A 12,522-nucleotide genomic window follows, 5' to 3' on the forward strand; every position below is an offset into this window, starting at 1 on the left:
AACTAAAGCAATACAGGAATACACAAAGACTAATATAATAAGCAGAAAGACAATACAGGATAGTGGTATAGCTCATCCAGCCAGGTGTCTGAGTTCAAATCCTGACTCTACATGGATTTGCTGTGTGACCTTTGGCAAGTTACTTAACCTCTCTGGGCATCAGTTTTCTTCTCTGTAAATGCAGATAACTCCAATTATAAAAATGTATAATGATAAAGATTAAGTGGGTTAATATTTGTAAAGTACTTAGAACAGTGCCTGACTTACAGTGTTGGCTAAAGGACCTTATCTACCACCCAGAATTGACACTCTTATTACCAGTTAGTCATATTTGCTTTGTCTCTTATTTTGTAAAATAAATTTGTAGAGATAAAGTTGACATACTCTTCATTCCATCCCCCGTTCACAGTTCTTCCTTCCACTTTCAAGAGGCAGCCACTATCATGGCTATGATGTAATTCCTTCCAACCCATGTTTTCATACTTTTACATAAACTTATGTATATCTGTGAGCGATATTGAATGGCAGGAAACACAGCAGACAAAACTGTCTCTTGTAATGGAGAATCAGAGCTGGGCCAGGAGTAATCTTTGGTCAACTAATCAAAGCTCTATATTTAGTATCAACCCAGAGCAAGGTTTCTCAGCCTTGGCAGTATTGGCATCTTGGGCCAAATAACTTTTTTCTCTCTCTGTGTGTATATGTGTGTGTGTCGGGGGTGGGAGTGGGGGGCTGTCCTGTGCATTGTAGGATGTTCAGCAGCATCCCTGACCTCTACCCAAAAGATGCCAGGAGCATCCCTCTCCAGCTATGACGACCAAAAATGTCTCCAGACGGCACGGGGCAAAATCATCCGTGGTGGAGAACTAGTGTTTTCGAGCAATTCCTTTATTCCAGATAAATAAAGCACTAAGGATCAAGTACTTAATGCAATACTTTTCCTTCGATTAATGCTGATTTCAGCTGGTCCGTATATCCAGATACCTCTCCATATCAGCATATACCCTAGAATCTCAAGTGTGTGTGTTGGGGGGGGGGGGGGGAGTCTGTCTTCTCTTTCTTTCTTTTTGTTTAATCTACCACCGACCTTTGCATAGTTGAGGATAAGCGAAAGTACCCAGTGAACGTTAGTCGTTGAATGAATGGACATCTATTTAGCGTGTGGTCTCTGATGCTATTGCTGGCATCCTGGCAGCACTGATGTGTGATGAGGCACTGCAGGCTGTTCTTTGATTCCAGAACCCAGGGAAGGTATTACAGGGTGGCTTCTTCCACTGTATTGCAGATGTACGACAACATAGCACTGCTGAGGTTTAATGACTGGGACAGTGGAGAAAAACTGGTGTCTGCCATGATTTCAGCAGAAGGAGAGGTCATGGAGTTCCGGAAGATCATCCAGGCCGAGGGGCGCGTGGAGGACTGGATGACAGCAATTTTGAATGAAATGCGAAGAACTAATAGGCTAATTACCAAAGAGGCTATCTTTAGATACTGTGAAGACAGAACCAGGTAAGATTGTACATATGATTGTGTGTTACTTTATCATATTTATGGTCATAATGGATCAATTTTCAAGGTTTGGAGTAGATCAACTGACATTTCAAATGAGGTTTACTTTTCCTGCCGTAGCTAAATCAGCTGATGTATATCTGTCCTGTAAGGATCACCTCACATAGCACGTCTCAAAGTGTGGTCCCCGGACCGGCAGCATCAGGGTCCCTGGGAGCCTGTTAGAAATGCATATTCCTGGGCCCCATCCCAAACCTGCCCCAACAGAAATTCTCAACGGACTTCCCTGCTGGTCCAGTGGGTAAGACTTCATGCTCCCGATGCAGGGGGCCTGGGTTCAATCCCTGATTGGGGAACTAGATCCCACATGCGTGCCGCAACTAAGAGTTCACATGCTGCAACCAAGAAGTCCACATGCTGCAGCCAAGATCCCGCGTGCTGCAACTAAGGCTTGGTGCAGCCAAAACAAACAAACGAACAAATAAATATTAGAAAAAAGAAAAGAAATTCTCAGGGTGGGGCCCAGGGATCTGGGTTTTCACAATATCCCAGGGGATTCTGAGCTCAGGTGTGAGAACCTAGTGACCCACCAGAAACCAGGTGTTCATTCAGGTGGATTCTATGTGTAGGTGAATGGGTAAAGTTGTTTCTAAAGTAGTTGATGAATTTCAACCATTCTTTGATTTTTGTGGCCTAGAAGCTTCCAAGCACTGAGCTGAACCACTCCTGATCCTAGTGGCTAAGAGGGCTGAACTCAAAGCCCGTAAAGCATCTTTGGGTAACTTTCCAGGAGAGCTGTATATTTGGCAGGGCCTTTGTGCAGACACAAAGTCTTTATTATTATGAGAACACCGTCCTCTTGGTTTTGCTTGCTGCCTTTTTGATTTTACAGCCTGAAAATGTCTGTTTAAATTATTAGAACAGAGCATAATATTTGTCTGATTAGGATCCTGCTTTTTCTTAGGTTCTGCACCATATTAAAAAAATTGGTTTACCTCTTGATGTAATCAGGTGTCTATATATATATACACACACACATACATTCAGTGGTGTATTAGTAAACTAGCTCTCTGGGGAAAAAAAAGCTTTGCTGTAGAGCCTTTCCCAATTCCCATGGTGTAAATACTCCCACATATCTGATTTCAAGAAGGCTAAATGGAGGGAATTCCCTGGCGGTCCAGTGGTTAAGACTCTACCCTTTCACTGCCAAGGGCCTGGGTTCGGTCCCTGGTTGGGGAACTGAGAGCCAGCAAGCTGCGCGCCGTGGCCAAAATAAAAAAAAAAAACAAAACGCTGAATGGAATAATGGTAAGAAGTTTATTGCAAAATTCCTGAATATTTGTCAGTTACCTCTCATGAGCTGATAGGAGGTGGCCTTAACCCATCATGGGCTGTATTCATTCATTTTACTAGTGTTTGCTGGATTCCTGCTCTGGGCTAATCACTGTGCTTGATGCTCTTTCAACACTGAACTAGACAGAAACCACTGCCCTTCAGAAGTAGAGATCGCGGAATATCTAAAAATCTCTGCAATGTTCCCACATCGCATGAATTTTATATCTGCATTTATTCCTTGTATTTGCCTCATAACTCCTACTTTGCCGGGGTGTTGCCATGCGTGACGTGTGGTTGGTGGAAGACAGAGTTAAGAGAATTCAACCTGATTAATTGGGAAATGTCTGAGCCACCCTTTCCTCACCTAAATAGCGCTCTGCTAAAGCGAACTTGTCGCTCCTAATGGAGGGGGTGAGTCACCGAGATGGTAATATTGATTTACGTGAGCGGACATGTTTCAGCATCACTGAGAGCGCAGGCCCAGGTGTACGTAGCCCCAGAGCACACCCGCTGCCCTGGGATTTGCCAAACACCACCATGTTCATCTTAGCTCTGCCCTGAACCACTTGATTTTCTCTGGTTATAGTGTTTCCACCTCTCCTGAATTCCTACTTCCCAGGTTTGTTGCCTTTCGCAAGATCCATCTTTGTTCATTTCAGTACCGTCGTCTGGACCTCCATCACCTTTGATACATCCCTCTTGTGTGTCGGGACATAACTATACATACTATTTAGGTTTTAGAGGCACCGCACAACTTTAACACAAGACATTAAAGCCAAATACTTTTTATTGTTTTAAGTATTCTTTAAAATTTATTTTGCCATTAATTGTCCATCATCAAGATAATGACTCGTCATTTGCAGTCACTTTTACTGGATTGGAACTTATAGCTCTGGGTCCATTATTTTTTTAGGTACGATTTAGAAGAAAAGTTTGCCCTAATGTGTTTCAAGGCACTTACCAGCTTTGGAAATTAGTATGTCAGTAGGGGAAATCCAAGCGGCTGATAAACATGTGAAAAGAGGAAAGACTTCACTGGTCATCCAGGATCTGCAGATTAAGGCCGAATGAGATCTTGTTTTGTTCACCTTTCAGATTGGCAAAAAATGCAAAAGAATATAACGCCTAGTGCTGGAGAGGGTGTGGTGAGAAGGACAGCAGTATGCATGGCTGGTGGGGGGACGGATCGCTACAACGTTTTAAAGTAATTTGACTTTTCCTATTAAAATAAACTATCAAAAAAGTGCTTTTGTACTGGTCGCCCTGCACTCGGGATTCTGGTCCGTAACACTAGAAGCCGCTCTGACCCCTCAGGATGTGCGTAAAGCAGGGTTTCTCGCCATCGGTGCCGTTGACATCTGGGGCCGGATAATTCTTTGCTGTGGGAGACCGTCCTATTTATTGTAGGATGTTTAGCAGCATCCCTGGTCTCTAGCACCCACTAGATGCCAGCAATACCCTTTCCCCGAGTTGTGACGACCAAAAATGCCTCCAGACAGTGACAGACAATGTAGAGAGATGTTTACCGTGGTATCGTTTGTATTGGCAAAAGAACTGGAAGCAACTTGAATAGACATCAGTGCGGAAACGTCTGCTTAAATTGCGATCCTTTGATGCCCTGAAATATCGTGCAGCTTTGACGAGGACCTGGTCAGACCTATGTCCGTTGACCTAGACGCATGCCCACTAGAACCAATAGGTGAGAAAAGCAAGGTGCGGTGTAGCCTGTGTTCCCTGATGCCGATTTTGGAGAAACAGCCCTCACAACCCCTTCTCCCCATATTTGTGTATCTTGAACTTTGAACAGGTTTGTATGAGAACGGAAAAGAGTGCCGAGTGACACTCAGGAAACTATAACAAGGAACCACGGGGGTGTGTGGTCAGAGATAATTAATTTTTTTGTTGGAATTTTTTTTTTCCTGCGGTACGCGGGCCTCTCACTGCTGCGGCCTCTCCCGTTGCGGAGCACAGGCTCCGGACGCGCAGGCTCAGTGGCCGTGGCTCACGGGCCCAGCCGCTCCGCGGCATGGGGGATCTTCCCGGACCGGGGCACGAACCCGCATCCCCTGCATCGGCAGGCGGACTGTCAACCACTGCGCCACCAGGGAAGCCCGGAATTTTTAAAAATTAAAAAATTCTTACAGTATGCCCATAATGTTAAATAATTTTTAAACATCTGTAAAGACACATCTTTAAAGTGATCTGGCATCTTTTACACAGTCATGCACCTGTAACTTTTTCATGTGCATGTCTCTGTTGGCCTGGTGTTTTACTATCTGACCAGAAGAGTTTTATTCTCCTTTGCTTACCTGCAGCTCATACTTTGCCTTCCCTATTCCAGATCACAGAAATAGATGTTTTTTTAAATGAAGTATAGTTGATTTACCATATTGTGTTAGTTTCAGGTGTACAGCAAAGTGATTCTATATACACACACTCATATATACATTCCTGATTCTTTTCCTTTATAGGTTACTACAAGATATTGAATATAATTCCCTGTGCTATACAGTAAATCCTGTTGCTTATCTATTTTATGTATATTGGTTCGTATCTGTTAATCCCATACTCCTAATTTATTTCCCGCCTTCCTGTTTAGTAACCATAAGTTTCTTTTCTATGTCTGAGTCTGTTTCTGTTTCATAAATAAGTTCATTTGTATTATTTTTTAGATTCCACATATAAGTGATATCATATGATGTTTGTCTTTGTCTGACTTACTTCACTGAGTATGATAATCTCTAGGTCCATCCATGTTGCTGCAAATGGCATTATCTCATTCTGTTTTATGACTGAGTAATATTCCATTGTATTAGGTTGCTTCCATGGCCTGGCTGTTGTAAATAGTGCTGCTGTAAACATTGAGGTGCATATATCTTTTTGTTTTGGCTGCACCACGCAGCTTGTGGGGTCTTAGTTCCCTGACCAGGGATCGAACCCACGCCCGCCGCAGTGGAAGCGTGGAGTGTTAACCACTGGACCGCCAGGGAAGTCCCCATATATCTTTTTGAATTAGAATTTTTGTCTTTTCCGGGTATCTGCCCAGGAGTGGGATTGCTGGATCATACGGTAACTCTATTTTTAGTTTTTGAAGAAGCCTCCATACTGTTCTCTGTAGTGGCTGCACCAGTTTACATTCCCACCAACAGTGCAGGAGGGTTCCCTTCGTTCCACACCCTCTCCAGCGTTTATGTTTGTAGACCTTTTGATGATGGCCTTTCTGACCGGTGTGAGGTGGTACCTCATTGCAGTTTTGATTTGCATTTCTCTAGTAATTAGCATTGTTGAGCATCTTTTCATGTGCCTGTTGGCCATCTGTATGAAAGAAATAGATCCTTTTTTTAATATTTTAATTTTATTGGAGCATAGTTGACTTACAATGTTGTGTCTGCACAACATTGTAGCTTTAGTGTGTACAGCAAAGTGATTCAGTTATACGTATACATATATTCATTCTTTTTTAGATTCTGGTCTCATACAGGTTATCACAGAATATTGGGTAGAGTTCCCTGTCCTTGTTGGTTATCTGTCTTACATATAGTAGTGTGTGTATGTTCATCCCAAGCTCCTGACTTATCACTCCCCCACAAGTTTCCCATTTGGTAACCATGAGTTTGTTTTTGATATCTATGTCTGCTTCTGTTTTGTAAATAAGTTCATTTGTATCCTTTTTAAAAATTAGATTCCACATATGAGTGCTGTCATATGGTATTTGTCTTTCTCTGTGTGACTTGTTTCGCTTAGTATGATAATCTCTAGGTCCATCCACGTTGCTGCAAATGGCATTATCTCATTCTTTTTATGGCTGAGTAGTATTCCATTGTATAAATGGACCACATCTTCTTTACCCATTCCTCTGTTGATGGACATCTAGGTTGCTTCCACGTCTTGGCTACTGTAAATCGTGTAGCACTGAACATTGGGGTGCATGTATCCTTCCGGATTGTGGTTTTTTCCGGGTATATGTCTAGGAGTGGGATTGCTGGGTCATATGGTAGTTCTATTTTAAGTTTTTTAAAGGAAGCTCCATACTGTTCTCCATAGTAGCTGTACCAATTTACAACAGTGTACAGCAGGATTTCCTTTTGAAAGAATTAGATTCTTGACAGGACCGTTTTTGGTCCCAATCCTGGGAGAATCTCGTTGAAGGTGTGCTTTTCCCTTAGGGTCGACTGGATGCTCCTGTACCAAGGGATGGTGGTGCTGGCCGCCAGCCAGGTGTGGTGGACCTGGGAAGTGGAAGATGTCTTCCGCAAAGTGCAGCAAGGGGAGAAGCAGGCCATGAAGAACTACGGCCAGAAGATGCACCGGCAGATTGATGAGCTGGTCACTCGGATCACCACGTCCTTAAGCAGAAACGACAGAAAGAAATACAACACCGTCCTCATCATCGACGTACACGCCCGAGATATAGTTGACTCTTTCATACGGGGCAGGTAGGGACCTGCCTAGGGCACTGGCGTCTTGAGACCTGTCTTTTGTCGTCCTCTGGCCTCTCTCAGCATCTCTCCTTCCTCTCCCTTGTCCACCTTCTGCTGCATCTCTTTCTCTCTTCACTTATCCCCCGTTGCTCACCTTCCAGCATTCTCGAGGCCCAGGAGTTCGAATGGGAAAGTCAGCTGCGGTTTTACTGGGACCGAGAACCAGATGAGCTGAACATCCGCCAGTGCACGGGGACCTTCAGCTACGGCTACGAGTACATGGGTTTGAACGGGAGGCTGGTTATCACGCCCCTTACGGACCGGATTTACCTGACTCTCACTCAGGTGATTGGCAGCCTGGGTCTCTTGGTGATCGTTCACCTGGGGTTATGTGTTTTTCTCTAAGGGTGACTATGTTAATTGTGATGGTGTACTGGGTTGACCAGTGTCCCCTACCCTGCCCCAAATTCAGGTCTGCTCGGAAGCTCGGATGTGACCTTATTTAGAATTAGGGTCTTGGCAGATCGAATTAGTTAAGGATTGGGGTGAGAACATCCTGGACTAGGGCCCTAATACCAGTGACTGATGTCTTGTAAGAAGAGAAGAGAACACAGAGACACAGAGAAAGTGATGTGAAGAGGGAGGCAGAGACGGGAGGGATGCGGCCACAAGCCAGGGACACCTGGGGCCACCAGAAGCTGGAAGAGGCCAGGAAGGATCCTCCCCTGGAGCCTTCGGAAGGAGTGTGGCCCTACCCACACCTTGATTTCAGACTTTTAGCCTCCAGAACTGTGAAAGAATACATTTCTGTTGTTTTAAGCCAGCCAGTTTGTGGTACTTTGTTACGGCAGCCCCAGGAAGTTAATGCTGAGAGTAAGGGATGTTACACTTTCAAAATCTATATAAAAGAGTTTCCATTTGGAATATGACCTATGTGCCACCTTTTGGGATTGGGCTGTTGCAAGTTCAGGCGGCCCCTAAAACCACCCTCTGGTTCAATAGTTTGCTAAAAGGAATGACAGAATTCAGTAAAGCCATTATGGTCCTGGTTATGATTTTCGCAGCAAATGGATACAGATCAAAATCAGCAATGGGGGAAGGCATAGGACAGGGTCCAGGAGCTTCCAGCCTTCAGTTTCCTCTCTGATGCAGCTGTCCAGACAGCATCATTTCCTCTGGCAGCTCTGTGTGGCCGCACGTGTGAAGTCCTGCCACCCACGGAAGCCCACCGAGCCTTGGTGGCCAGCTCTTTAACTGGGGGCTTGTCATGCAGACATGACTGACCCCCTGAATGATTGGCCTTAGTCTCCAGACCCTGCGGAAGTTGACCTGATGATACCATGTGGCCCAAGGCTCCCACCATAAATCACATTGTTAGACTGTCCAGCGTGGCCCAAGGTCCCCAGATAAACAAGGACACCCTTCTCAGGCAGGGCATTCTGAGGGCTTAGGGGTCAGCTCCTAGGATCTAGAGACAAAGGGCCAAACCTTTCTTTGGGCACAATTAATCCTTCCCTTCACAGATGTCCATGTTTCCATGAGCCTTAGCTCTGGGAACTGCTATAGGCACTGTGCTCAGGGTGGGTACAGAGTCCAGCATATTGCAGAGTCCCTGGTTCCTATATAATGGGGGGCCGGGTGGGCGGTGGTCAGTGGAGGTCAACGGAGAAAGACAGAAAAGAAATGTTAAACATGGTGACTGTCATGTGACTTCCCTGGCGGTCCAGTGGTTAAGACTTCGCCTTCCAATGCAGGGGGTGCAGGCTCGATCCCTGGTTGGGGAGCTGAGATCCCACATGCCTCAGGGCCAAAAAACCAAAACATAAAACAGAAGCAATATTGTAACAAATTCAGTAAAGACTTAAAAAAAAATGGTGACTGTCAGAAAAGGTGAGTGTGAACCGGTCCATTGCCATTTATATACTCCTGCACAGACTGTCACAAACTGGGAATTGACACCTGTTTCTTTCCGTGAATCAGACAACGTATGTTTTGCATTTGGCTTCTAACAGGCGCTGTCCATGTATCTGGGTGGGGCCCCTGCTGGCCCAGCAGGTACTGGCAAAACTGAGACCACCAAGGACCTGGCCAAAGCCTTGGGCTTGCTCTGTGTTGTAACCAACTGCGGCGAAGGCATGGATTACAAAGTAAGGCCCTGGCATCACTTCTGGTACGGTCTTCTTAGGCGGAGAGCTAAAAGGGGGACAGCGTGGGAAGGCATTTCACTCCATACGCTTCCATGAGATGACATGGTGACAGCTGGAGGAACATAGTAGGAAACGTTTCACCATCACAGTCTAGGAACTTGGCTGTATCTCTTTGTTAGCAGCATGTAGGGCAAGAGTCCCAAACTAAATGCCCACTGGAGTCAGCTAGATAGTGTAAATGAATAAAGCAGCAGACAGACGATAGAGAGTGGTGGGGACTGTGGCCAACTGGAAAGCAAAGCTCCATCTAAAGGGGGGAGCCGCTATTGAGCTTAGGTAAATTGTTGCCACTTGGAAAAGTGGACCCACTCTTGTTAGATTTTCCAACATCTCAAGAGAAGCCAGAAATCTGGGTTTTTACGTTAAAATCCTTAATTTGTGAAATCCTTGAACTTAATTACAAAACAGAAATAGAGTCACAGATGTAGAAAACAAACTTACAGTTACTGGAGGAAAGGGGAGGAGGGATAAATTGGGAGATTGGGATGGACATATATACACTACTCTATATAAACTAGATAACTGGTAAGGACCTACTGTATAGCACAGGGAACTCTACTCGATACTCTGTAATGGCCTATATGGGAAAAGAATCTAAAAAAGAGTGTATGTATGTATATGTATAACTGATTCACTGTGCTATACAGCAGAAACTAACACAACATTGTAAATCAACTATAGTCCAACACAAATTTTTTTAAAAATCCTTAATTTGTGAAATCCTATGGGTGGTAGCTGGCCCACGAGAGGCCTTGGAAGTCTTGCCAGGAAGACCCACTACTGGGGTGGCTCTTCTCTGCCAATCTGATGAGCGTCATTTGCTTTTTTTATTTTTAAAATTTTTATTGGAGTAGAGTTGCTTTACAATGTTGTGTTAGTTTCTGCTGTACAGCAAAGTGAATCAGCTATACATATACATATATCCCCTCTTTTTTGGATTTCTTTCCCATTTCGGTCACTACAGATCACTGAGTAGAGTTCCCTGTGCTCTACAGTAGGTTCTGATTGTCGTTCGCTTTTAATTTAGAAAATGGTATCCATACATGGATTGCTTGCAGTTTTCAAGATGAAAATTGCCCTTGTCCTGACACTTCTTTCATCCCAGGCCGTCGGGAAGATTTTCTCGGGCATTGCTCAGTGTGGGGCTTGGGGCTGTTTTGACGAGTTTAATCGCATCGATGCCTCCGTGCTCTCAGTCATCTCGTCCCAGATCCAGACGATCCGAAACGCTCTGATCCATCAGTTGACCAGGTTCCAGGTGAGGATAAGTGTGAAGCCAGCCCGGATCGTGTCCCCAGGCTGGGAACGTGCTGAAGCACCAGGTGGTGGACAGTCGTCTATCCAGACCAGGTTCCCCCTAGATGAAGATTTGCCCAACTTCTGCTTTCAAATGGAGATAATTGGGTTTCCCCCAATTATCAACATCTTTGATAATTAAGGACTGTAATAGTCTAAGAACTTGAAAATAATTCCAGACATGGGATTCATAGTTATAGACGGGTAGGGCAGGATTCTCAAATAAGTGATGTGTAAGACCCCCTTTCAAGGTCAAAAGATATTCTCCCCAAATTTGAGAAAAAATGACTTAAAGAAGAAAAATCAACGTTCCATCCAATCAAAACATCTTCAGTAGAAATTACCACGGTGAACAAGAAGGTTTGCCTTCGCACTTGGTAAAATTACGGCATTGTAACGAGGAAGATGATTAAGGTTGTTATCAAAGTGAAAAGGCAAACTTAAAAAATCGTTGAGAATTTACTAATCCCTCCCCGTCCAACAACACATTTGTAGACTCAAGTTTGGGCTGTCTGTATGAAGTTACATCAGATTAAACTGGTTGAGAATTTGGAGAAGCAGGATCTTACGTAGTTTAGGTAGCCCAGAGTGAGTTCTCTGACAACAGGGACCAGAATGGCTGGACCGTTGCCCTACACTGTGATCCCAACTTGCTCTACTGCTCCTCCGGCCGCTGTCCTTGCCCCTGCGTGCCCTGAACACTTGTCACTTTATGCCACTTGCTCCACAGACATTCCACGCCCTGGGACACCATATGCATCCCTGTCTGCTTGGAATTGTCCTTTTTTCTCCTTCACCTGAAAACTCCTGTACATCCTCAAAGGCCCCACAGAGCCTCATTGGGAAATTCAGGACCCAAATTCAGCATGGGTTGGTGAGGATTCCATTGTGGGCACCTCTGCGGCCCTGCACCCCACCTGCTTTCTCCCTGGACCTCAGGGCTCATGGTCAAGAGATTATGTAAACTGGGTACTGTTAAACATTTGAGGATTCTGGATGGATTTCTACTAATTAGTTCTTCTGAAACATTTTAGGGCTGAGCTTACTACTCCCATGGGAGACACATTGAGCCTGCAATGTGTTTGGGTTTCCAGAAGCTGTTTTGTTTTGTTTTGTGTTTTTGGCCGTGCTGTGTGGCATGCAGGATGCGGGATCTTAGTTCCCTGACCGGGGACAGAACCCACGCCCCCTGCAGTGGAAGTGTGGAGTCTTAGCCACTGGACCACCAGGGAAGTCCCTAGAAGCCTGTGTTTTTAAGAGCAGGATAGCCACTGGACCACCAGGGAAGTCCCTAGAAGCCTGTGTTTTTAAGAGCAGGACTGTGTCTTGTCTCCAGAGGTTGATCTGGGACTCACATGAGATACTGAGGCGTGGGTGAGTGTAGTCTCAGTGCAGACTTGAGAGACAAGACAGCAGCCTCCATCTCTGGGGAGCATCAGCTCTCAGGCTGGGCTGCGCTCTTGTCACTGAGGAGGCTGTGCCTTATAAAAATAAAACATCTGTCGTCTGTCTCTCTGGCGGACCATGAAAAGAAATAAAACAGTAAAATCTTAGTAGAGAGGAAAGTTAAGACAGTTGAAATTCAACTGTAGGCTAAAGAGACTCAAAATATAGAGATTTCTGCATTTTGTTGGTCCATGGGGCCCCTGGAGGACACAGGCTGGTTTCATGAACGATGCTGAGGTAGGATTCTGTCGGAAGGGTCCAGGTGACACCCAGGCAGCCAGACCAGCATGAAGGTGGGAATGGGGAGA

The 12,522-nt window shown here is 45.0% G+C and overlaps 1 protein-coding gene across 1 annotated transcript in view; it reads left to right on the plus strand.

Annotated features, from left to right (window-relative positions):
- DNAH10 (dynein axonemal heavy chain 10) overlaps positions 1–12,522 on the plus strand; it is a 149,161-nt gene that overhangs the window by 65,395 nt on the left and 71,244 nt on the right. The window contains 5 exon segments of the mRNA XM_032603032.1: positions 1,286–1,509; positions 7,011–7,280; positions 7,427–7,610; positions 9,278–9,412; positions 10,578–10,730. Of these exon segments, the coding sequence (XP_032458923.1) occupies positions 1,286–1,509; positions 7,011–7,280; positions 7,427–7,610; positions 9,278–9,412; positions 10,578–10,730 (966 nt within the window).

Source organism: Phocoena sinus, chromosome 14 (assembly GCF_008692025.1).
Source record: "Phocoena sinus isolate mPhoSin1 chromosome 14, mPhoSin1.pri, whole genome shotgun sequence".
Lineage (NCBI taxonomy): Eukaryota > Metazoa > Chordata > Mammalia > Artiodactyla > Phocoenidae > Phocoena > Phocoena sinus.